This window comes from Thamnophis sirtalis, unplaced genomic scaffold, assembly GCF_051295495.1.
Source record: "Thamnophis sirtalis isolate CommonGarterSnake01/CBP01778 unplaced genomic scaffold, rThaSir2_p1.2 scaffold_2, whole genome shotgun sequence".
Classification (NCBI taxonomy): Eukaryota; Metazoa; Chordata; class Lepidosauria; order Squamata; family Natricidae; genus Thamnophis; species Thamnophis sirtalis.
This window is the reverse complement of record NW_028261382.1, coordinates 110,224,922-110,250,456: the sequence shown is the minus strand read 5'-3', so window position 1 is coordinate 110,250,456 and position 25,535 is coordinate 110,224,922. Positions and strand designations below refer to the sequence as shown.

The window sequence follows — 25,535 nt, the reverse complement described above, 5'->3', positions numbered from 1 at the left end:
TCTATCTTAATATATGTTCTGTTCTTCTTGTAAGGCAAATTCCCTCTATGTCTAACCACACTTAGCCAAATAAGTTATATATATATATATATATATATATATATATATATATATATATATATATATATATATATATATATATATATATATATATATATATATATATATATATATATATATATATATATATATATATATATATATATATATATATATATATTACGAGCCGATTGACAGATGATGGAAGCAGTTAGCTTACCAGGGGTTGTGACTCTAAATATATACCTTCTTCCCTGGCTTCGCTGATAACGGATAAGAGCCTGTGGCCTAATGGCTAAGATGTCTGCCTAGTATGTAACATAGCCCAGGTTAAAATCCCAGTAAGGGTATGGCTAGCTGATGAGAGCTAAATAGCTTGAAATAGATCTATACTAGTCTCTCTTTATTTATGTATCAGCACAAATAAAACAAAAAACAAAACACACACAGACACACACACACACACACATATATAAAACTACAGGAAGGAGGCACTGTGGATTCGTTGCTTTTCCTTTCCAAAAGTGACCTCCAGAAAAAGTGGAATGAGGCATGACCAGGAGGGGAGAGGCCCCAGTGTATGAGACCCAGGGAGTGGAGCATGTAGTGCCTCATGGGGTGGAGGAGCTCAGGGCAGGGCCACATGGGAGATGGGGAGGTGCTGCAATGCAGGCTGAGGCCTGTGTCAAGCTTCCAAGGGTCTCCCCCACTCCTGTGCACACCTCATGCTCCGTTTAACAACCCATGGGGTCACTAGACTACTGCAACAGGGCCAGTGGTCATTAAAATGCGATCATATGAGTACCTCACTTAACAACCATCACAACTTACAACTGGTGAAATTCTCTGAAGTCTGCTACTGGTTTGCTTGCGCGCGCATGCACGGCGAACTTTTTTTCCTTTTTTAAAGCATTTTTTTTGCTACCGGTTCGGGTGAAGCGGCCCGAACCGGTAGCATTTCACCCCTGCTTACAACCATAATTCTGGGCTTAATTGTGGTCGTAAGTTGAGGACTACCTGCAATTAGAATACATGGAAATTTATATGTGAGTCAGAAAGGCCACACTTCAGAAGAACAATACAAGATATTTTTCGAAGATGGAATTGGCAAAACGAAAATCATGTTTTGCTTTGGACCATGTGAGCAAGTAGGCACAAACTAGGTTCTTGATTACCGGTGTAAAAACTAGATAGGGGAATCAAAGAAACAGAATTACAAATTATGGTCCTTCCCATATTATATTTCATTTATGAATGTTGGGACCGCACTTGAAAACTGTTCATTATTCAACCCTTTGATCAAGGGCATCTTATTTTAATGTTAGCTTCAAAAGCAGTGACAGCTGAGGTAAATCATCAAAGGCCTAACTGAAATATGAACAAAATGCAAATTGAGGATCATCAGGAGATTGCACATTGGGAAAAGCTTTTTAGGGTAATTACTAGAGGAATATTGATAATTACTTCCAGTCAAATGTGCCTATTTTATAGTGAACTAGCTGACAACCCGGCATTGCCCCAGTATTTATTTATAAGGGCAAAATGTCCGGACCAAACATAATCTTTAATGTTGGATTTTCCTCCTTACCAAAGGGAGCCCCCTTGTGGAGTATTATGAAGCTGTTACCATGGCAACTCCACTGCGCTGTACAGTAGAAGCTATTTTTACAGCAGGTACAGTAGAAGACATTTTAAGGCACAACAGGCTGTGTCTTAACAGAGTACATACCCCAAGGGGTTTTAGGGGTGTCTTACCCCCACAATATTTGTTTCCAGATAGTAAGTCATCTGTGTACCAAGTTAAGCTGGAACACACACACACACAAAGCCTTTATATATACATATAGATACATACATGCATACATACATACAGAGAGAGAGAGGGAGGGAGGGAGGGAGGGAGGGAGACAGAGAATATTTAAAGTATATATTCACAGACACAGGGACATGCAGTCGGGGGAAGGAGGGGAGGCAGAGCCTCACCACTGTCATCATGAAAAGAAAAAAAATTGTAAAAGGAAAAAGGCAAGAGCTGAGGTCAGGTTGAGCTACTTGTTGCCAGTCACCGTGGATGACTCTGCTTAGTGCTGAACTGTTTAAAAAAGCCTCTTAAAAAGCGCTCTCTACAGGAGGAGGCAGGAGAACGATGTGTCTCATCTAGTCTGACTTTAGGTGTTTTGGTAAAACATTTTATTTTTATTTCATTTTCATTTTCATTTTATACAATCACTTATATACTGTGCATAAAAAAAAAGAAAAAAGGAAAAGAAAAAAAACAAAAAAAAAAAACCCCCACATAACACTTCATTCCCCCATACACCCTCTCCTCTCCCCCTCCAACTTTCCTTTCACCCCTCCAGCATTCCCCTCCTACTTCCCTACCCCCTCAGACATCTCCCCCTCCCTCCATTTCACCCTCCTCACATTCCCTCTCACTCCCTCTTTACTTCTCCCTTCTCTTTCCCTCTTCTCCTCACTTTGGTGTATTCATACAATTCAATTTGTTTTTTACAATAAAAGTAGAGAAAGAAAAAAAGAAAAAAAAAAAGAAAAACGAGCCACAGTATACTAGTGAATTCTTATTGTTCTAAGGATTGAAACTGTAATTCCCCCCTCCCCCCTCCCCTCTATAATCCCCCCTCCCTAACCCCCTTACGGCTTCGCAGGTCCCATGCCCGGCATAGTTCTTTAACAAGCATTTGAGTATAATAAGGTCAGCTAACTTTAAAATTAAAAAAATAAGATAAAAATGAAGCCAAAAAGAAAAAGGAAAAATAATAGAAAATAAAAAATAAGAAACAAAAAAGAAACACCCACACTCACACACAAAAAGAAGAAAGAAACAAAAAGGGTCAATAAACCCACTACGTTAACACAGCTTCCCATTATCTGTAAATCTTAAACAATGTAATTCATTCCAAATTTCGATTATTTTGCTACTTGCAGGGTTTCAAACTATATTAGAACCAGGTAAGTTGATCAATTAGAATTCCCCAACTAAAAATCTCCTTGCTTTGTCTATCTATTCAAACCTTTAATTTATCTCTTTTTTATCCAGGTATCCAAACCTTTCTATAACACCATTAACTCAAATACTTCTTTCATTTTTCATTTCCAACACCTCCCTTTCTATCCTTACCCACCTCCACATATAAATTTTTTACCTTCCACCCTGCCTTTATCCATATCCACATATATATTTTGTCCACATTCCTTGCTCCTCCCATGTTTACTCCACTTTCCTGAAGATTCTCCGACCAATCTTTCTTAACCTTATATTGATATAGCAGCTCAAACAAACATCAGCTTGCGTTCTAGCCCCAAGTAATCTAATTACACTTTCGCTGCCCTTCCCTCTCCCACACACCTCCCAACTCCGTTCGTTCCAAACCGCAACTCAAAAAGATCACAATTTCCACTCTCTTCGTCTAAGAAAATAGTTCATGCACGATTAGAGTTAGAGTTCAGACAAAACTTCTGTACAATATATGTCCACAATCAGCAACGCTTCTTTCAGTCTCCATGTCTCATCATCGATATGCCACTTTTCCATTTTATCCCAGACGGAAATCATAAAGCTTTAAAAACATCGCTTAGTCTTTATTCTTTAGTCTTCTGCCCTTCCGGAAGAGGAAAGCAACACGCTCCGCCTTGTAGCCACGTGTCTCGCTGTTTGTCTTCTCCTTCTCCCTGTCTCTCCCCAGATCCGGATGAATCAGGAAGTCCCGCCTTCAGAGTCTCGTAGTAAAATTTTCGGGCTTCACAGACGGAGTTAATGCGGTATTTTTGGTTACCAAATGTAACTGTAATACCAGCTGGGACTTCCCATCTGTATGAAATCTGAGAGTTTCTGAGTTCTTCGGTTAAGAAAGCATACTGTCTTCTTGTTCTTAACATTTGAAATGGTATCTCCTTAAAAACAATCAAGTCGTCCCCATCAATTCTCAACCTCTTTCCGTAGAGCCTCTGTGTTATCTCATTTCTAGATTCCCTTGTGGTAAAGTATATTATTATGTCCCTCGGAAGCTGTCGCTGTTTTGCTACCCAAGAATTCTGGCGGTAAATTCTTTGAATCTGCCAATCAAAATTAAGTCCCGGACTTCCCACCAAGCGACTGAAAGCCTCAAAAAATGTCTGTTTCAAATTCTCCTGTTGGTTTTCACGCAGTCCTCTAACACGTATAGCAAAGGCAGTCTTGTTATAATTTAATTTGACAAGTTCTTTTTGGGCAGATTCAATTTCCTGTTCTAACGTTTGAATTTTTGATATCAGATTAAGGTTAGTTTCTTCCAAAAGTTCCAATTTGTCCTCCGTTTCAGCAATATAATCTGTCATGACTGTCATTACTCCGATCATATCCTGCTTTGCCTGAGCAATTTTAGCATCAAATTGATCAGATAAATCCGAAATCAGTTGATTAATCTCCTGTCTGAAATCATTAAGCGTTTTGAGAAGGAATTCTTGTGTTAGCAAGTCTCCCGTGGAGGGTGTAGGAGACAAGGGTAGCGGCTTCATAGCAGTTTTATTATCAAGGAAGCGCTTCTGTTTAGGTTTGGGAGCCATTCCAGAATAAAAATAAAAGACAAGCAATCAAGCGAGCCAAAAATCAAAGTCTGTGCTCCCCTCAGTTAATCTTTTAGCAATTAGTACGGAGAAGCTTTCAGGAGGGTAGGGTCAGCTAGCTGCGTCAGATCAAACACAAAAGCTACAAGATCGCCATCTTGTGACGCAGCTAAAAAAAGAAAGGGAGCCTTTTGCGAAATTGAAGCTGGTATTTTAAATGGTAATAGAAGAAGTTCCTCGGGAATAGTCCCCGCCCGGATTGGCTTTTAAATAGCTTAGCTTTGTCCTGGGGGGGGAGGCAATCTGCCTAGGCTGCAAAAAAGGCAGCGCGGAAAACTGGCCGGAGTAAAGGCTCAGCTAATGTTGAACCTCTTCTCCATTCACAGCAAAAAGAAAAGCTATGAATTACAAAGAGATCCTAACGACTGACCTTCTCCCTGCCCCTTTCTGCCAGAAAGGGGAGATATCTATAGATCTTATAAGATATACGAACCAGAGTCCTGGCAGGAGCTTTATTGAGCTCCCGACGGCGGCAGCTCCTCCCCTCGAAGCCCTGACTTTAGGTGTTTTATGATCACTCGAGTAGAGTTAAGCAAGGGTTAAAAGCCTAAAAATTCCTGACGTAGGCGAGGCACGTCATTCTCCTGCCTCCTCCTGTAGAGGGCGCTTTTTTAGAGGCTTTTTTAAACAGTTAATCAGAGTCATCCGTGGTGACTCTGGCAGCAACTAGCTCAGCCTGACCTCATCTCTTGCCTTTTTCCTTTTACCTTTTTTTTTTCTTTTCATGATGACAGGCAAGAGCAGAGTTGAAATCCTCTCTGAAACAGCTGGAAAAGGTACGTGTGGGTCGGAGGGAGGGGGAGGAATTCAAACTTCATCCTCAAGTGTAGTTCCCTCCCCAAGTGTAGTTTGATTGCAGGAAGAGCCACGTTGCCTTTTCAAACACACACACACACACACACACACACACACACACCTGGATAAAACTATGTAAGCCCAGCTTCACTGATTACAAGTTTGAAAAGGCAGTGTGGCTCCACCTGCAATCAAAGGCTCAGATCGGCTCCAATCCAACTTCTGTGTTTGTGTTCGTTTGAGAGAGAGTGAGTGAGAGAGGGAAGGAGATAGTCCAATCCAACTTCTCTGTGTGCATGTATCTGTTTGAGAGGGGGGGAGGGAGGGAGGGAGGGAGGGAGGAGGGGGAGGGAGAAGAAAAAGAATGAAGGAAACATTTTAGCAAAGGAGAAAAACAAATGCTGTCGCTTTAAATAAGAACTGAGCATGCCCGGCTGTGGAATTCCGGGAGTTGAAGTCCACAAGTCTAAAAAAATTTGAAATCCACCACTGTGTCAGTGCCTCACCAGCCATAAACCTCACCGCACATCATTGCACAGACACACACAGATGTATGTGGGTCTGTGAATATATACTTCCAGTACTTTTTATTGACTAATAGTGAAGAGAACATACTCACCTATATGCAAAGTTGGCTTCCCCTTCAAAACCAACTTCAAACACTCTGGCTTGTTATATATACTGCAATAATGTAGAGCTGTATTCCCCAACACTGTTTGCTTATCCAGGTTTCCACTAAAAAAATAAAGGAGAAAAAAAATCCTATATTAGTTTGTTAAATCATGGATTTAACATTTGGGATATGCAGTACATATCCATGAATTCATTTTAATTTGTAAAAAGTGTATAATAGATGCGAGCCACAATGACTATGAAATGTGGAGATTCTTCAGGTAGGCCTCGGCTTACAACCATTCATTCAGTGAATATTCGAAGTTGCACTGAAAAAAAAAAGCAATTATTACCATTTCTCACATTTTCACGATCTTTGCAGCATCCCCATGGTCACATGATCAAAATTTGGAAGCTTTGCAACTGTATTTATGACAGTTGCAGTGTCCTGGGGTCCTGTGATCATTTTTTGCAATATTTTGACAAGCAAAGTCGATGGGAGAAGCCAGTTTCTCTTAACACCTGGGTTATTAACAACTGCAATAATTCACTTAACAACGGAGGCAAGAAAGGTCGCACGTTGGGGCAAAATTCACTTTAAAACTGTCTTGCATAGCAACAGGAATTTTAGGCTTGATTGTAATGGTAAGTCGAGAACCAGCTACCTATTCAACACCAAGAGCCAAGCAACACTCACCCCCAGCTGACCAATGGAAGAATGTGCCAGTTCTTAAGTCAATGTCCCCATCTCTGTTTTCTTACCAGTCCTGTGGTACCCAAAATCTCCTCACCCCACTCTCTCTCTCTCCTTAAGGGAAATAAAATCAGCACTTGGCTTCCTCCTCCTGCTCCCCCTGTATTCGCTTTGTCTAATGACTTCATTTATCTATCTGTCATATCTATAATCATATCTGTCTGTCATCTCTTTCTCTCTCTCTCTCTCATCTGTCTGTCTATCAATCTATGTCCTATCATATCTGTCTGTCATCTCCTTCTCTCTCTCTCTCTCTTATCATACCTGTCATCCATCCATATCTATCTATCTATCTATCTATCTATCTATCTATCTATCTATCTATCTATCTATCTATCTATCTATCATCTATCTATCTATCATGTCATATCAGTCATCTCTCTCGTGTATGTGTGTCTGTCTGTCTGTCTGTCTATCTATCTACTATCTATCATGTCATAACATATCTGTCATCTCTCTCGTGTCTGTCTGTCTATCATCTATCTATTAGCTATTTATCATGTCATCTCATATCTGTCATCTCTCTCATGTCTGTCTGTCTATCTATCATCTATCAATCTATTAGCTATCTATCATGTCATATATCTGTCATCTATCTCATGTCTGTCTGTTTGTCTATCTATCATCTATCAATCTATTAGCTATCTATCTATCATGTCATATATCTGTCATCTATCTCATGTCTGTCTGTTTGTTTGTCTGTCTGTCTGTCTATCTATCTATCAATCATCTATCTATCTATCAATCATCTATCTATCTATCTATCTATCTATCTATCTATCTATCTATCTATCTATCTATCTATCTATCTATTATCTATCTATCTATCTATCTATCATCTGTCTATCTGTATATCTATCTATATAATCTGTCATTCCATCTCTTTCTATCTACCATTCTGTGTTTCCCCAAAAATAAGACATATTAAGAACATCTTATTTTCTTTTGACTCCCCAAATGTTACTTGGGCCTTATTATCGGGGGGGGGGGGCGAGGGGGTTATTGGTTTGGGGTTGATGGGTGGCTGCTCTCTTGCAAGCAGGCGCCCGAAGACCTGGACACAGCCTGTCGCAGCAGCGCAACAAAGCCACCATGAGGTGACCACGCTCATGAGCAGCCGCCCGGCAACCCCCCTTTCCAGCTGGGCAGAGCGCCACTCACCGACCCAGTAATATCCCAAAGGTGCTAAGCTGCATGGTGCTCTGCCCGGCTGGAAAGGGAGGTTGCGCGAGCACCTGTTCCGCCCCAGCTCATGTGCCTCCCAGCCTCATCATGCCCTATGCCATCTCTCCCTGCAGGGCCAGGGCACCGCTGCCGCCATGCTACCTCCGCCGCTGTCATTCTCCGAGCATAACTGGCTTCCAAACTCCGGAGATCCGCTGCCGAGTCTTCCGGCAGCGGCCGCTCTGGGACTACGCTCTATGGTTGTGGGCTGGCTGTGGGAAGACTCTTTGTCTCACCAGAGTGAGGCTGCGGCGGCATCCTGGCCCTGCAAGGAGAGCTGGGCCAGGGCATGGTGAGATTGGCAGGCACGCGAGCTGGAGGCAGTATCCCAAAGATGTCAAGCAATGTGAGCTCCTTTGCCCCCCCTCCTCCCAGCTCCTGCATCTTTGTGCCTTCGGGATATCGCTAGGTTGGTGAGTAGCGCTCTGCCTGGCTGGGGGGGGGGGGGCTGTCCAGGGGGCTTATAATTGGGGGAGGGCGTATATTTTTGCCCACAGGAAAAATATGGCATGGCCTTATTATCCGGACATGTCATAATTTTGGGGAAACACGGTAACTATCATTTTTAAGAACTGACCATCTCCTTCACAGAGGGACGCTGGAAGATGTACAATAAATATCGAAAGCATAAAAAACAGAATGTAAAATTGAAAAGAGGCCAGAAATGTTAGAAAGGAAGAGGGGAGAACTTTCAGGGTGCTAATCAGCCCCACGGCTGTGTTTTTATCTGCTTGGCCAAGCAAGGGGAGAGACCCATGTTTTTACTCATTTGCAGAAGGGCCTACCCCACCAAGGCCAGGGGAGAGGAGAGTGTGCACCCTGAGCTATGCATGTGATTACACCGTACAAGTCAGGGAGGCAGTATTTTTATGCTTTATATGCCACCGTAAAAACAAAGAGCTCTCACCAGTTTTGTACAAGGAAGTCGATCAGATGGAGTGTGGTGTGATCAGCAGTCCGGACTGCAAAATGAAGAGCAGTTTCACCTGGCTCCTAAAGACAGAAAAAAAAGATGAAAATTAGCAGCTCTGGGAACATTTGTGTCCTCACAGAATAACAGAGTTGAAAGGGACCTCAGAGGTCTTCTAGTCCAACCCCCTGCTCAGGCAGGAAACCCTATAGTACCATTCCAGACAAATGACTGTCCAATCTCCAGTGATAAAGTCACAGCAGAACTGATAAAAAGCGAGTTACGACCAGTCCTCACACTTATGACTGTTGCAGCATCCTGGGGTCACGTGATCCTCATTTGTGACCTTCCCAGCTGGCTTCCAACTAGCAAAGTCAATGGAAAGAAGCTGGATTCACTTAATGACCTTGTGTGTCATTTAACAAATGGGGTGACTCACTTAACAGCCATGGGAAAAAAACTCATAAAGTAAAAGCCTATTTAAACTGCAGTGTCTCTGTATGCTGGTTTGTGTGTTCTCCAACACAACTCTCACAACACTTTGCTGAACGTACTCGCTCTCCCAACAGGGAGCTTACCTAACACCACCTCTGATTACAAAACACATTACAAAACCACATTACAAAAAAGGCGTTGAGACTTTGGAAAAAGTGCAGAGAAGAGCAACTCAGATGATCAAAGGCCTGGAGACAAAACCATGTGAAGAATGGTTGCAAGATTTGGATTGGCTAGTCTAGAGAAAAGAAGGACTGGGTGTGGGGGGGACATGGTAGCAGTATTCCAGTATTTGAGGGGCTGCCACAAAGAGGAGGGGGTCAATTTATTCTCCAAAGCAGCAGAGGACAGGAGAAGAAAGAATGCATGGAAACTAATCAAGGAGAGGAGCAACCTGGAATTAAGGAGAAACTTCCTAACCAGTGAGGACAATCAACCAGTGGAACAGAAGTTTGCCTTCAGAAGTTGTAGGTGGAGGTTTTTAAGAAGAGACTGGACAGCCACCTGTCTGAAATGGTATAGGGCCTCCTGCTTGAGTAGAGGGCTGGACTAGAAGACCTCCAAGGTCCCTTCCAGCTTTATTCTGATTAAAACAGCATGACTATAATGCAATCCTCGTTCTTCTTTATTTAGCTTTTCTTTGGGCGCATGTGTCTCTCTCTTAAATGTATGCAAATTCAGATCCTTAGTCAGAGATCTCACCTGTCCAGGATCTAAGAGTGGTTCCATTAGCTCGACTCCTTCCGCGTAGACTTGAAGTAGTGCAAGTAAATCCCTGGATCGAACGGCCTCTAGTAGTTCATTCAGCTTAGCTGCCGCCGACACGCAGGTCTTTCTGGAGTACTTATGATCAACATATTTAGCAGTAATGAATTCTTTGCGGGCAGTCCTGAAAAAAAAACCGAACAAAAGCAAAAACATTAACAGACTGCTTTTTTACAGAAATGACCTTGTTCAAAGTTACATTTCAGACCAGACCTTCGGTTTGACGGAGGAAACATGGAGGGGTGCAGCCTGCCAGAAATGGGTCATGGAAACAAGCAAAGCCCCATCGATGGGATGCAGGCCGCACGCGAAACAACGCCCCCACCGGTTTGCGGAAAAACCTCCCTCTGCGGAACCGGTCCCTAGTGCCCGAAAGGTTGGGGGCCGCTGATGTACAACATGCAGGTAAATTTGATAAGTAAATAATAAAAACGGTCTTGGTTTTTATGCTTTAATGACAGGGGTGTCAAGCTCGATTTCACTGAGGGCCACATCAGGGCTGTGTTTGACCTTGGGGGGCCCTGGGTGAGCGTGTTGGGGGGTGCCTGTGGTGGCCCGAGTGCTCTGCCAGCGAAAACAGGCTCCCGAGCTCCATTTTTGGCTGGCATGGGCTTTGTCAGTGAAAACGGAGTTCGGGAGGGCAGTAGCCTTCCCAAGCTCCGTTTTTCACTGGTAGAGGTACTGCGGGCAGGTCCTTCACTGTTCCCAGGGCAGCCCTGTGGGCCAAATCTAAGCACCTTGTGGGCCGGATCCACCCTCTGGGCCTTGAGTTTGACACCCCTGCTACCCACCACCCCAGTGGTGGGTTCTGGATCCCGTTCCAACCGGTACGCTACGGTTGGAACGGGCCCAGAGGTGTCTACATGGACGCGCGTAGTGTGTGCATGTGTCTTAGCGCCTCCGTGACCCTCCGTGACGCTCCAGCTGCTCTGCACAGCAACACGCAGGCACTGTATTTGCCATGTGTATGCACGGAAGTCTTAAAAGACAGATAGGTAGCTCGGGCAGGCGGGTGGGCCCTATGGAGTACTGTACCGGAACGGTATCCGGTGCTCTGGTACGCCCGAACCAGGGCGTACCGCCTGCAACCCACCACTGCACCACCTAGAATAACTTGAGACGGCCAGCTACAGAAATCAAATAAACAAAAAAACATACCCAGAAAACCTACAGAAGGGTCCTGAAGCAGCCCCCCCCTCCAATTTTGCAGCTTTCAGAAGAGCATCAGAGGAACATGTCATTCCCAAATGAAGTCTTTGATGATTTGAACAAGCCTAATAGCTGCAAATTATGCTTTTTGGGTTACTTACATATCGCTTGATGGAGTGGGTTTTGGAGACGGAGTCGGTAAGTTTCCCTCCATAATGTCATTAAAACTATTATTCCCTATATTCTTGGCCAGCTAAGAAGGAAACAAAAAGAAAAAAAAACATGCAATTAAACATATGCCATTAATCTAAGACTTTTCAACCACAATATACACTATATTGTATTTTAAGCCTATTTGATGTTCAAAAACTATCCTTCAACACAATTTTATAAATACTGAGAGATTGAAAAGCAATTGCAAGACTTCATTGTCTATGTCAGTGATGGAGAACTTTTTCGGCACACTGCCCAAACCAGAACCCGCATGCATGCATGCACACCAGAGCACTGTGCTCCATCGTGCTGGTGCTGTACACTCCGTGCGCATAAGCGCCGAAGAGCTCAAATACAGGTAAGGAGGGTGGGCAGGCGGGTGGTCCCTCCGGAGCTCCGGAACAGTACCAGGTGCTCTCGGCAGGTACCAGTACCCTCATACCGGGGCGTACCTCCTGCAACTCATCACTGCCATAGACATTTAGCCTCTGACAACAGAAGCATGTTCCAAGTGTGGTCCAAAGGTACCTTCTGCAGATCCTAAAAGCCGTAAAGTTTTGTAAAGGGAGATGCGTTCCCTTACATTGTTAATGCCTAAGCAATTGAGGAGGCAGGAGATTAAAGAGCTGAAGAAGCTTCTTGGATGAGAAGCGAAAGGTCTCCAAAGAAAAAAAAAGAGAAAGTCCAGTTGCCTCTTGAAAAAGCACCTTTGGGACAACCATGACCTGGATGACGGAGAATCTCCACAGGCATTCAGCACGTTAAATTGTACCTCCTAAACAACTGGGAAATTGCTAAGATATTTTGGTCAGGCAATTGAGTTAACACTCCTACACACTAATTACAGGACCAGAATTCCCTGGAACACCCCAAACTGACTCAACTCCAGATTGAACATAAGATTTCTGAAGAATTATCAATGCAGAGTCAGTTTGGTCTAGGGGAAGAGACAGTTTGATCTAGTGCAGGGTTGTCCAACCATGATCATTTTAAGACATGTGGACTTCAACTCCCAGAATTCTCCAGCCAGCTATGTTGGATGAGAAATTCTGGGAGTTAAAAGGCCAAAGATCATAAAAGTTGTCAAGGTTGGATATCCTTGGTCTAGTGGTTAAGGCATCAGGCTAGACTGGGAGTTCACAAAAGGGTGAGTGACTTTGGACCAATCACTCTATGTCTCAGCTCACCTCACCTCATTAGTGTCAAGACTACTATTTTGAGACAAGGCAGGACCAAAATACAGTACACAGAGGTTTTGTCTTTCAAACAGTGGTTTATCTACAAGACATATCTATCTATCTATCTATCTATCTATCTATCTATCTATCTATCTATCTATCTATCTATCTATCTATCTATCTATCTATCTATCTATCTATCTAGCCATCCATCCATCCATCCATCCATCCATCCATCATCTATCTATCTATCTATCTATCTATCTATCTATCTATCTATCTATCTATCTATCTATCTATCTATCTATCTACCTACCTACCTACCTACCTACCTACCTACCTACCTACCTATCATCTATCTATCTATCTATCATCTACCTATCTACCTACCTACACATACACATACACACTAGGCAAAACCAGGCAATCAATCAATCTTCAACTCTTAACACTGAAGCACACAGGGGGAGAGAAACCGTCCTCACAGGCCTCTCTTATTTAGACATCCTCTTAAAGTGATAACTCTCTGCTGAGGTAATGATGATTTAATAGCTGACCGGCTGCTGTAAGGCTGTAGACTGAGATGCTGCAATGAGAGTGAGTCAGCAGAGTTATCACTTTAAGAGGATGTCTATATAAGAAAGGCCCTGGGAGGGTGGTTTCTCTCTCCCTGTGTGCTTCCGTGTTATAGTTGAAGATGTATTGATTGCCTGATTTTGCCTAGCAAGTGTATGTATGTATGTATGTATGTATGTATGTATGTATGTATGTATGTATGTATGTATGTATGCTTATATATGTGTGTGTATATGTGTGTGTTGCAATTGTGCTGATAAATAAGTAAAGGGAGACTAGTATAGATCTATTTCAAACTATTTAGCTCTCATCAGCTAGCCATACCCTTACTGGCAATCGAACCTGGGTATGGTTGGTCAGTAAGGGTATGGCTAGCTGATGAGAGCTAAATAGCTAGAAATAGATCTATACTGGTCTCCCTTTATTTATTTATCAGTACAACTGCAACACAAATGTAACAAATGTAACAAAGGCAACATTAAAAAAAATGACTTTCTGCCTGGATGGCTCCCAGAGTGAGTCGATAGACAGAAAAGGGAAGCAATATGCTCCCTCCCATATTTGGGCATATCAGGGGTTGTGACAATACACACACACACACTCCCATACACATAAAATTAGTGTGGTTGTTGTGGGGAAAATAAAAGGAGGAAAGAGCAATAGGTTTGTTTGCTACCTTGAGTTACTTATAACAATAATAAAGGTGGAACATAAATGCTAGTCTGTCAACTTTTCCCCTTATAATTACAGCAAGTGGATAATACGTATTTCATAAAGCTGTTTACCAAGAGTTCGGATGTTCCCAATTTGTCCAGTTCTAAAGATTGGATTCGAGAAATATGAACACCCATTTCTCTGTGTATTCCGGAACATTCTATACAGGTTAAAATGCCCAGGTTAGTGGAAAGCCAAGTTGGATCTGAAGAAAATGAAAAATAGATAAGAACAATGTTGAAAATCTTTTTTAAAAAAATATCTTCAATAACGACGACTTTGGGTACAGATTATCCTTGACTTATGACCAATGGATATGAAATTTCCATTGCTAAGCGAGATAGTTGTTAAGTGGGTTTTGCCCCGTTTTATGACCTTTCTTGTTATTAAGTGAATCACTGCAGTTAAGTTGGTAACACAGTTTTAAAGTGAATTTGGCCTCCCCGTTGACTTTGCTTGCCGGAAGATCACAAAAGGAGATCACGTGACCCCAGGATGCTGCAATCCATCATAAATATGACCTAGTTGTCAAGCGCCTGAATTTTGATCATGTGACCCTGAGGATGCTGCAGCGGTCGTAAATGGGAAAAATGGTCATAAGTCACTTGTAAGTTCAGGACTAGGTATAGTTTATTGTAATTGCAAATACCTAATGCTTCTTCATACGTCTGTTAAACTTTAGACTGTGTATCCAGCAGTGGGATTCAGCCGGTTCATGCTGGTTTGAGCGAACCGGATATTCATTTTCCAGTTTGAGGAACCGGTAGTTCTGATGACCGGCTGGCACTGCCCCTACCATGCCCCTCCCTCCCCCTCCCCGGAGTCCACACGTGTTCCATTATGGCTCCCAGGTAAGTGCAGGGAGGCCTCCAAAGCCCAAAACGGGGCACGGGGTGGGTGGGTGCGGGCGCCCCATGGCTCATTTTCACTCCCAGGAGGCTACAGGTCCAAAACGGGGTGGGGTGGGGGAGTGATGTTTTTGCTTCTGGGGGAGTGCAGGGGACCGAGTGATGCCTGTCACACCCCCTGATCATGCCCACCATGGCCACACCCACCCAGCTGGTCAAATTAGTGCAAAGAACTTGTTGCTAAATTAGTTGAATCCCACCACTGTGTGTATCCAAACACATCTTAGGAACAAACTACACATGGTCACAAACTACCAACTCTGTGAGTTGGGCAGCCATTTTTTTTTAATAAAGAGAAAGGTACAAGACCAACCACATGGCATACCCTGCCATTTATCAAAAATATTTCAGAAGCAGTAGAATGCAACTTCCGAGACCTACAAGTGGGCATTGCATACAACCCAGAGGCTACCATATAAGGGCAAATGATGTATTGCAAATATCTTTTGGAGGTGGAAGATATTTCTTATGTAATCTACCAGATCTCCTTCATGGACTGCCTCTGTGATCATGTTGGACAGATGAGGAAGAAGCTAGTCACCAGATTGCAAAAACACAAGCGGTCAGACGAGGACACCTGAACTCATTGGTAGATTCACCTTGCAATGAACAAGGACATCCATTCAATTTCACAGCTACTAAGATTGTTGGCAGAGCAGGTACAAAAATAGCCAGGGGAATGGTTGAAGCCTGGGAAAGAGGCCCTTTATCAGTCAACAGGAATGCTTATATATCATCAGCTTATCAGGTACTTAGGAGCCCAAGGAAACAACACTGCTGGATCTACTTGCCTCAGGGGTTATGTTTGCTATCGGTGTATTACTTGGAACTTTGACACAGCCAATGGCTTAATACTTGGCCATCAACACCCCAATCAATGAACAAAAAGCCAGACACAATGGAATAACCCAAAGGACACATTCCGCAGGGACAGAAGTTCCCTGAAGGTGGACTCCAGCATGAGCCCAAAAGCTCGGAAGACTAAACCTCTGGTCCTGGTGACCCAGACTGGATCTTGCAACAAAAAAAACACACTTCCTAAGCAACTCATTGTTAATGCACACCCAAGTACCTGGTGATCCGCAGTCACAACAGACATCATTTCCACTTAATCTCTGAACGTCATCGATGATGGCTTTTGTAAGATCTTCTAGACTGTTCTCCCCTGTGCTCTGCTCTCCACGGAAGGCCATATTTAAAGCTTCTTCTTTGCTGTTGGTCAGCACTGATATCCACCTAAAACAAGACAGAAATGATCACAACGTAATTTACCCAACACAAGAAACTACAAAAAAGGATACAACAGGGAAGGAGCAGAAGAGGAAAATTGCTCTATATCCTTATTTTATTCCATCGCCTTCCAACTTTGAAGGAGGTGAAACAAAAAAGTCTACAAGGCATGACACCACGCAAGATAGTCCTTGACGTATGACCCAAAATTTCCGTGGCTAAGCAAGGCAGCTGTTAAGTGAGTTATGTCCCATTTTATGAACTTTTTTTTTTGCCACAGTTGTAAAGTGAATCACTCCAGTGGTTAAATTAGTAACACAGTTCATAAATGAATCTGGCTTCCACATTGACTTGGCTTGTCAGAAGGTCATAAGTGGTGATCACATCACTCCGGGGCGTTGAAACCGTCATAAGTACATGCCAGTTGCCAAAGCATCTAAATTTTGATCTACTAGGACCAAAACGGGGCGCGGGGGGGCACACATGCATGGACAGGGGGAGCACGGGGTAGGGGAGTCACACGTGCATGTGCAAGGCTAATGGGGGGTTGTTGCACACGCATTGCATTATGTATGTGGGTGCGCGTGTTTTTGCCACGCAACGACAAAAAGGTTACCCATCACTGGTCTAGAATAACAAGCTAGAGTGAAAATAACCTGGAAACAGATAACCAGGCATTCAACACATTGTGTGAAGTAGCTAAAATATGCACCCATTTTGCCAGCCAACAATAATCTTGTTTATTATTGGACAAAAATGAACTTTTCTAAAAAAAAAAAAAATTCCAGGAATGAAAATGTCCTTACGCGACATAATCTTGCTCATCTTCTGCCTGAAAGTGGTATGTTCTGTTATCTGGAACATAAACATGCAAATCTTTCAAAATAATGAACGTATTAATTGCATTCTTAGAGGGGAAAAAATTATTTACAGACTTAAAAAAGTCAACATTTAGTAACCAAGCACATATGCTGAAATGAGTCAGGGAACCTTCAGAAGTTCTATTTTCGGTGGAAAACATTTTGTTCACATTTATTTTATTTTTATTTTTAAAAAGAGCTAACTCGCTCTTACAAAAATATCCGAGCAAGAACAGCTTTGCCTCCAGAAGTTGTGAATGCCCCAACACTGGAAGTCTTTAAGAAGATGTTGGATAGCCATTTGTCTGAAACGGTATAGGGTTTCCTGCCTAGGCAGGGGGTTGGACTAGAAGACCTCCAAGGTCCCTTCCAACTCTGCTATTGTATTATTATTGAGTAGTTCTAAATCAGACATGGGCAATTATTTTTCCCAAGGGGCTGCATGAGAAACTGGGATCGTTATGGAGGGCTTACACTGCCCCCCCTCCTGGCTCTGCCCCCAGCAATGCCACCGCTGTACCTGACCTCTGCCGCCAACTCTGCTGATGGCCCCACCCAAACCGCCAATACCGTGAGCTGGATTGGGACCATCCACAGCCCAGATATGTCCCAGGATCCAAGATATGTCAGGGTTCCAAATAACACCCCCCAACGAAAGAAGACTCCGAGGCTTGTTAACTTCCTCAAAGTTCCATTTTATTAGAGATGTCATATTGGCAAATCTGGGAAAACCTGAATCTGAAAGCTTCCAAGTTTTCCCCACCTAAAGGAAAATCCAAGCCCCTCCCCAGCACCTACATGTCCATCACATGGCCCAATCAGGTGCCATCATCACTGGGGATGCCTCCCAGTCACGCCACTCCAGGTGTAGGGCAGGACGTCCTTGACCCTCTGAGAAAGGAATTTCATTTTGACTATATCTATCTCACTTATATGATTTCCCCCCCTCCCAATTTATGGCAGGTGGAAAGGCCCAATTGGGCGGCCCAGTGTAAAAGATGGCTTCCAGGTCTGATACAGATGCTATAAAATGCCTAGGCCAGTTCTAAATATACTGTAGGAGATGACTAGGCTGAGCTGAAGGGAGGAGTCAAACACATCATAAGTCTCAAGTCCCTGCGCACCCACAAGAAATTTAAATGCAGCCCATCTTGAATGCCTTTCTTATCTCCCACTCATTTCCCTTGATTGTTAGTTGGTCAGATTCTTATAGCAAGCTTAAGTCTTAACACTCATTTGCAGTGCCTGAAACTCTTGATTTCCCGTTTCCCCGCTGAACATGTATAATCTTCCAACAACTGTTCAAGATAGCCCCAATCCTAAACAACCATTTAACATGCAAGTAGTCAACTTTAAAGACATACGTGTTATCAGGTCAAATGATTTCTTGTCTTCGGCGTTTGGTTTCACTTGGCATGTAAGCAGATTTAATTTAGCAGGTTGCCTGTTTGACTTAAGCATAAGAAAAACACAATTTCAGTTTGCTTAACGTTTGCTTTGTTAGATTTTTAATTGAAAGATCATTCCCGCACAGATGCTGTATTTTTTTCCCCCTTGTCCATTACTAAATGTGTTGACATTTTCAACTACATCAATAGGCCTTGGTGGCGAATAAGGGTGCATTAACAGAAATAAACACTTTCATCTTATCTGCAAGTCATTACTGAGAAATGTTAGAATGTTTGGGAGACTGAAATTGATTTTTTTTCATGAGATGGCCTGGAGGCATATTAATTTTCTTTTCTTCTGTTCAACGGCGTCTGATTCTTAGCTATTGTCTGGATAGATTTTTCTGTAATTTTCTTGAGAAGGTTTTTCAGAAGTGGTTTGCCATTGTGTCTTTTCTAGGGCTCAGAGAGACTAGCTTTGTGCCTAAGGTGGGACTAGAATTCCCCGTCTCCTGGTCCAAAGTCACCCAGCAGGCTTTCAAGCCTAAGGTGAGGCTAGAACAGTCTCCTGGCAATTGGTCCAAACTCACCGACCTGGCTTTCGTGGCTAAGGCGGGACTAGAACTCACAGCCTCCTGGTGATTGGTCCAAAGTCACCCAGCTAGCTTTCAAGTGTAAGGTGGGACTAGAATTCTCAGTCTCCTGGTGATTGCTCCAAAGTCAACGACCTGGTTTTCATGGCTAAGGTGGGACTAGAACTCACAGCCTCCTGGTGATTGGTCTAAATTCACTGACCTGACTTTCATGGCTAAGGTGGGACTAGAATTCTCAGTCTCCTGGCGATTGGTCTAAACTCACTGACCTGACTTTCATGGCTAAGGTGGGACTAGAATTCTCTGTCTCCTGGCAATTAGTCCAAACTCACCAACCTGGCTTTCATGGCTGAGGCGGGACTAGAACTCACAGCCTCCTGGTGATTGGTCCAAAGTCACCCAGCCGGCTTTCAAGCCTAAAGTGGGACTAGAATTCTCAGTCTCCTGGCGATTGGTCCAAACTCACTGACCTGGCTTTCAAGCCTAAGGTGGGACTAGAATTCCCCGTCTCCTGGTGATTGGTCCAAAGTCACCCAGCAGGCTTTCAAGCCTAAGGTGAGGCTAGAACTCACAGCCTCCTGGTGATTGGTCCAAAGTCACCCAGCTAGCTTTCAAGCCTAAGGTGGGACTACAATTCTCAGTCTCCTGGTGATTGGTCCAAACTCACTGATCTGACTTTCATGGCTGAGGTGGGACTAGAATTCTCAGTCTCCTGGCGATTGGTCTAAACTCACTGACCTGACTTTCATGGCTGAGGTGGGACTAGAATTCTCAGTCTCCTGGCGATTGGTCTAAACTCACTGACCTGACTTTCATGGCTAAGGTGGGACTAGAATTCTCAGTCTCCTGGCGATTGGTCTAAACTCACTGACCTGACTTTCATGGCTAAGGTGGGACTAGAATTCTCAGTCTCCTGGCGATTGGTCCAAACTCACTGACCTGACTTTCATGGCTAAGGTGGGACTAGAATTCTCAGTCTCCTGGCGATTGGTCCAAACTCACTGACCTGACTTTCATGGCTAAGGTGGGACTAGAAGTAACAGTCTCCTGGTTTCTAGCCTGGTTCCTTCATCGCTACACTAATATTGCTCTCCATTACTTGTTTACGGTACTCTAAAGGCTACACGAAGTACTTTGTTAGAAAAAGGAAACAGAAATATTCATAAAGAAGAACAGCCACCATCAGTGTAACTTTTAAAAATCAAAATGGGCTTGGTTATTAATGATTTCCAAAAATAAAGTTCTACTATATGAATTTGGCCAGACATGGATGAAGACATATCGTTTTGCAGCTCTACCTGTTCAGGTGAAATACGGAGAAAAAACTATTTCTTCTCCAACCCATTAGAAAATGGATTGAATTGAATTGAATTTATTGCATTTATATGCCGCCCTTTTCCCCGAAGGGGACTCAGGGCGGCTCACAATCCAAGTCAGGGAAGGGGGTACAGATAAGGGTTAAAAAAGACGAACAGAACAATACACAATTTAAAAGCACACAACAACCATACCATTCGAGGGGGGGGGGCAAAAGCTCTTTAGCCCCAGGCCTGTCGGAACAGCCAGGTTTTAAGGGCTTTGCGGAAGGCCTGGAGGGTGGTGAGGGTTCGAATCTCCACGGGGAGCTCGTTCCAGAGGGTCGGAGCAGCCACAGAGAAGGCTTTCCTCCGGGTAGTCGCCAGTTGGCATTGGCCGGCGGATGGAATTCGGAGGAGGCCTAATCTGTGGGATCTAATCGGTCTATTGGAGGTAATTGGCAGCAGGCGGTCTCTCAAGTACCCAGGTCCAATACCATGAAGGGCTTTATAAGTGACGACTATAAGTGAATAGAAACTATTCCCCAATTACTGATGACAGCTTGTTCTTGAATTCAGGAAGTCCTCAACTTACGACCACAACTAAACCCAACATTTCTGTTGTTAAGCGAGATGTTTGCTAAGTGAGTTTTGCCCCATTTCCCCACCTTTATTGCCCCAGTTATTAAGTGAATCACTGCAGTTGATAACTTAGTAACACGGTTGTTAAGTGAATCTGGCTTTGCTTGTCAGAAGGTCACAAAAGGGGATCAGGTTACCCCGGGGACACTGCGACTGTCATAAATATGAACCAGTTGTCAAGCATCTAAATTTTCATCACATGATCATGGGGGAAGCTGCAAAGGTCGCAACTGTGAAAAATGGTCATAAGGTACATTTTTCAGTGCTGTTGTAACTTCAAACGGTCACTAAACGTTGTAAGTCAAGGACTACCTGCACCAAATTCAGCCTCATTTTCCAGACCAAGAATGTTTGGAAAATGGGTTGAACACAAGGGGGCGCTATTCGGCTGACAATTAAATCAGAATGAATCAGACTGGAATTTTTCCTTGCTATTTCTAACCTCTTAGAAGCAACTTTGGCTCAAAAGTTGTAAACGTGATTCAACATTTTAAACGCTCTATCACCGAAACCAAGGAAGCTATTTCTCTTAATGATGGTCATTAAGGGATCATGCAGAATTGCAAACCTCCTAAATTTTGAATTTCTTTTATATAACGGGACACATCGAACTATCAAAAATTGTTTTCAAATGCTAAATTTCCCTGGTGCGTGCCTTCTATGGGCTTGAAGTGAACTTCTGGCTAGGATAGCTATTAAGTGTTATGGGAGCTAATGACAAGGATGATTCCTAATACCAAACCTCTTAAATGAAGGAGTACATTTTGTTAGGAATATAATCTAACGGTTGGGTTGGCAATACATAAATCATGTAACAATGTTGTACCTGTTTCTTTAAATCATACTGTAAAATGTGATTGGTTGCTGTTTTCCTCAATCGGCCATAAGAGGGAGCCAGAATGACTGTTAGCTCTCTGTTTGTTAGATGCTGGGCTGATCTGATCTGAGTGTTTTGGAAGCTGGCTGTTAGAAAGTGCCCTGAGCTATTGCAAGTTGTGTTGCTAAGTGAGACATCTCCATTTTATGACCATTCAGCTGTTAAGTGAATCACTGCAGTTGTTGGTCTGCCTCATTGATGTCTGACTCTGAAGACAGTTGATAGCTGGCATACGGCTCTGGCCTCATCTCTGCCTCCAACACAGAACCCTCATCAGAGCCTTCCCCAGACTCCAGGACTGGCCCTTGTTCCTTCCCAACCTCCACACTGTCTGAATCTGCTGCCAGATCTGCTGGCTGCTGGTGGACCACAACAGTCTCCTGTTTCAACAGGGAGTTGGAGTAGAAGATCTCCAAGGTCCCTTCCAACTAGTCTAGTTTAGTCTGGTTTAGTCTGGTCTAGTCTAGTCTTCTTCTACTTCTTCTACTTCTTCTACAATATTTTGCGACTTTCTGACAAGCAGAGTCAATGGAGAAGCCAGCTTCCAGCATATATATATATATATATATATATATATATATATGTGTGTGTGTGTGTGTGTGTGTGTGTGTGTGTGTGTGTGTGTGTGTATATATGTGTATATATGTGTATATATATGTATATATATGTATATATATGTATATATATATGTATATATACGTATACACACATACACATACATACATACATACGTACGTACGTACGAATTTAGTGTCACAACCCCTGGTAAGCCCCAATTATGGGAGGAAGCTAACTGCTTCCACCATCTGTCAATCGGCTCGTCACAAGAGTCCATCATGACAGAAACCCAATATTTTTACTGTTGCCTTTGTTATATTTGTGTTATATTTGTGCTGATAAATAAATAAAGGGAGACTAGTATAAATAGCTTGAAATAGATCTATACTAGTCTCCCTTTATTTATTTATCAGCACAAATATAACACACATATATATATGTGTGTGTGTGCGCGCGCGCACGTATATATATATGTGTGTGTGTGTGTGTGTGTGTGTGTGTGTGTGTGTGTGTACATATTCACACTTATAATTACTATAGTCACTTAAGGACCATAGCAAAAAAAGTCTTAAACTCACTTCTGGCCACATGGGTCCTCAATGTATGACGAGTCCCAATTGGGTTTGTCAGTTGAAGATAACTGGTTCTACTGCTATTCAGTCAAAAATGAAGTTGATCTGATCTAATCACCAAATGCCTTCACATTAACTTCACTTCACAGGTTAGGGAGCTGTTTACATTTACAATATAAAAAGACTACTCACAGTCGCATGGGAAATGGTCAGGATGCCGTTTTTAACTGTGCATTTTCTTCTCTGCCAAACTTTCCGTATGCTTGATTAAAAAAAAAAGCAATATGAATCAATCAGGTATTTATTGTTCAAAATTAAGATATTTTTCCCATCAGGTGCTGCAGAACAAGCAGGCGCAACCTGATATACATCACGCTTTTGTCAAGAAATATACACAATTTGTATTTTAAATAGGGGGAAAAAACCCCACTTTATTACTCAAGCACACAAACAGGATTACTGATAGCAGAGAGTATTTGTAGCTCAGAGTAGAAGTGTAGGATCCCTGGTGCTCTATGGGCTGGATGGTTTTCTTGCAGAGTTGTCATTACCAAACTAGGTAATAACATCAGTGCACTAGTGCAATCGTTCCCAAACTTGGCAACTTTAAGACTTGTGGACTTCAACTCCCAGAATTCTCCAGCCAGAGCTGGCTGGAGAATTCTGGGAGTTGAAGTCCACAAGTCTTAAAGTTGCCAAGTTTGGGAACCACTGCTGGCTGGAGAATTCTGGGAGTTGAAGTCCACAAGTCTTAAAGTTGCCAAGTTTGGGAACCACTGCACTAGTGAATGAAACAACTGCAAAAAAAAAAAAAAGCACCAAGCTCAGAGAACATCAAGGACATATGTGATTTTCACCGCCCGGTTGAATTTCTTGACTTATATATAAGTTATGTGCAGTGACGCACTACCAAGCAAGCAAATGATCTACTATGTAAGAATGATGGTGAAGCTTTCAGGCTCAGCGTGTCAAAAATTCAGAAAACACCTAACTTACATCTCCCAATGTACAATATATCCCCTCCTTCCGACAAACAATTCATAACAATACTATGTTGAATTTTTTAAAAAAATGTATTTAAGTTTATTAGTGAAGAAATAAAAAAACTTCCGTAACTGTGAATATTTTTTTTCCCAAAGTGCCTATCTGAGGCATCTCCAGGTTGCAAGAGACCTGGATATTTGGGAGAAAGCTCCTGCATGGTCTCAATACGCTAAAAAGAGTAGGAGAAAGGCCCGATTTTTGTGCAGGAGATCAGGCTCTCTTTTGCGATCCAGAAAGCCTAGAGGCCTGATGGATCCTCAAAAATAAAAACAGGTATCACCTGTGCTGTTCACACACCTGTCTTAGGTTTGTTATTACCAGTCTAACAGCCAACAGGTATGTTAGCATAAATATGTTAGTTATATGTTAACAAGTAGCAAAAAAGATGGTATGGAATTTCCTACTTGAGTAGGGGCTTGGAGTAGAAGATCTCCAAGATCCCTTCCAAATATATTCTATTCTGTTCTATTCCTTTTTCTATTCTATTCTGTTCTATTCTATTCCTTTTTCTATTCTATTCTATTCCTTTTTCTATTCTATTCTATTCCTTTTTCTATTCTATTCTATTCTGTTCTATTCTATTCCTTTTTCTATTCTATTCTGTTCTATTCTATTCCTTTTTCTATTCTATTCTGTTTTATTCTGTTCTATTCTCTTCCTTTTTCTATTCTATTCTGTTCTATTCTATTCCTTTTTCTATTCTATTCTATTCCTTTTTCTATTCTATTCTGTTCTGTTCTATTCCTTTTTCTATTCTATTCTATTGTATTCTATTCTGTTCTATTCTATTCCTTTTTCTATTCTATTCTATTCTATTGTATTCTATTCTGTTCTATTCTATTCCTTTTTCTATTCTATTCCTTTTTCTATTCTATTCTGTTCTATTCTATTCCTTTTTCTATTCTATTCTATTCCTTTTTCTATTCTATTCTGTTCTGTTCTATTCCTTTTTCTATTCTATTCTATTGTATTCTATTCTGTTCTATTCTATTCCTTTTTCTATTCTATTCCTTTTTCTATTCTATTCTGTTCTATTCTATTCCTTTTTCTATTCTATTCTATTCCTTTTTCTATTCTATTCTATTCCTTTTTCTTTTCTATTCTATTCCTTTTTCTATTCTATTCTGTTCTGTTCTATTCCTTTTTCTATTCTATTCTGTTCTATTCTACTTTCTATTTCTATTCTACTCTAGATTATTCTGTAACTTTGTAAAGGGGCAGGTGCAGGCTGTCATTCTGCTTGTAATTCAGCAAAACTGGGTTGAAACGGCTACATTATTCTCCCCAATATGTCCTATTTCTTCTTTGTAATGCTCGAAGGCATTTTATTTTTCCTCATGCACAATAGGTGCTTTTCTGAAAAGAAAAGACTGTGTTATTTTTTTCCCCCTTTCCATGATCTACATTTCTCTTTACAAAAGCTCTTTCATTAGGTTTCTTACCCATAACCTCAAGGCCACAGGCCAGCACGTGGCTCAAAATAAGCCTTAATAACTAAGCATACGAGGAACAGCTACATTG

The 25,535-nt window shown here is 42.3% G+C and overlaps 1 protein-coding gene across 4 annotated transcripts in view; it reads right to left on the bottom strand.

Annotated features, from left to right (window-relative positions):
• The window catches only part of ASAP1 (ArfGAP with SH3 domain, ankyrin repeat and PH domain 1), a 148,546-nt gene that overhangs the window by 24,727 nt on the left and 98,284 nt on the right, over positions 1 to 25,535 (bottom strand). For all 4 annotated transcript variants that reach the window (XM_087706680.1, XM_087706681.1, XM_087706679.1 and 1 more), the window contains 9 exons: positions 23,163 to 23,232; positions 18,410 to 18,497; positions 16,992 to 17,040; positions 16,028 to 16,191; positions 14,119 to 14,252; positions 11,528 to 11,619; positions 10,155 to 10,341; positions 8,955 to 9,040; positions 6,077 to 6,192 (listed from right to left, as the gene is read on the bottom strand). In XM_087706680.1, the coding sequence (XP_087562806.1) occupies positions 6,077 to 6,192; positions 8,955 to 9,040; positions 10,155 to 10,341; positions 11,528 to 11,619; positions 14,119 to 14,252; positions 16,028 to 16,191; positions 16,992 to 17,040; positions 18,410 to 18,497; positions 23,163 to 23,232 (986 nt within the window). The remainder of the gene's footprint in view (positions 1 to 6,076; positions 6,193 to 8,954; positions 9,041 to 10,154; positions 10,342 to 11,527; positions 11,620 to 14,118; positions 14,253 to 16,027; positions 16,192 to 16,991; positions 17,041 to 18,409; positions 18,498 to 23,162; positions 23,233 to 25,535) is intronic.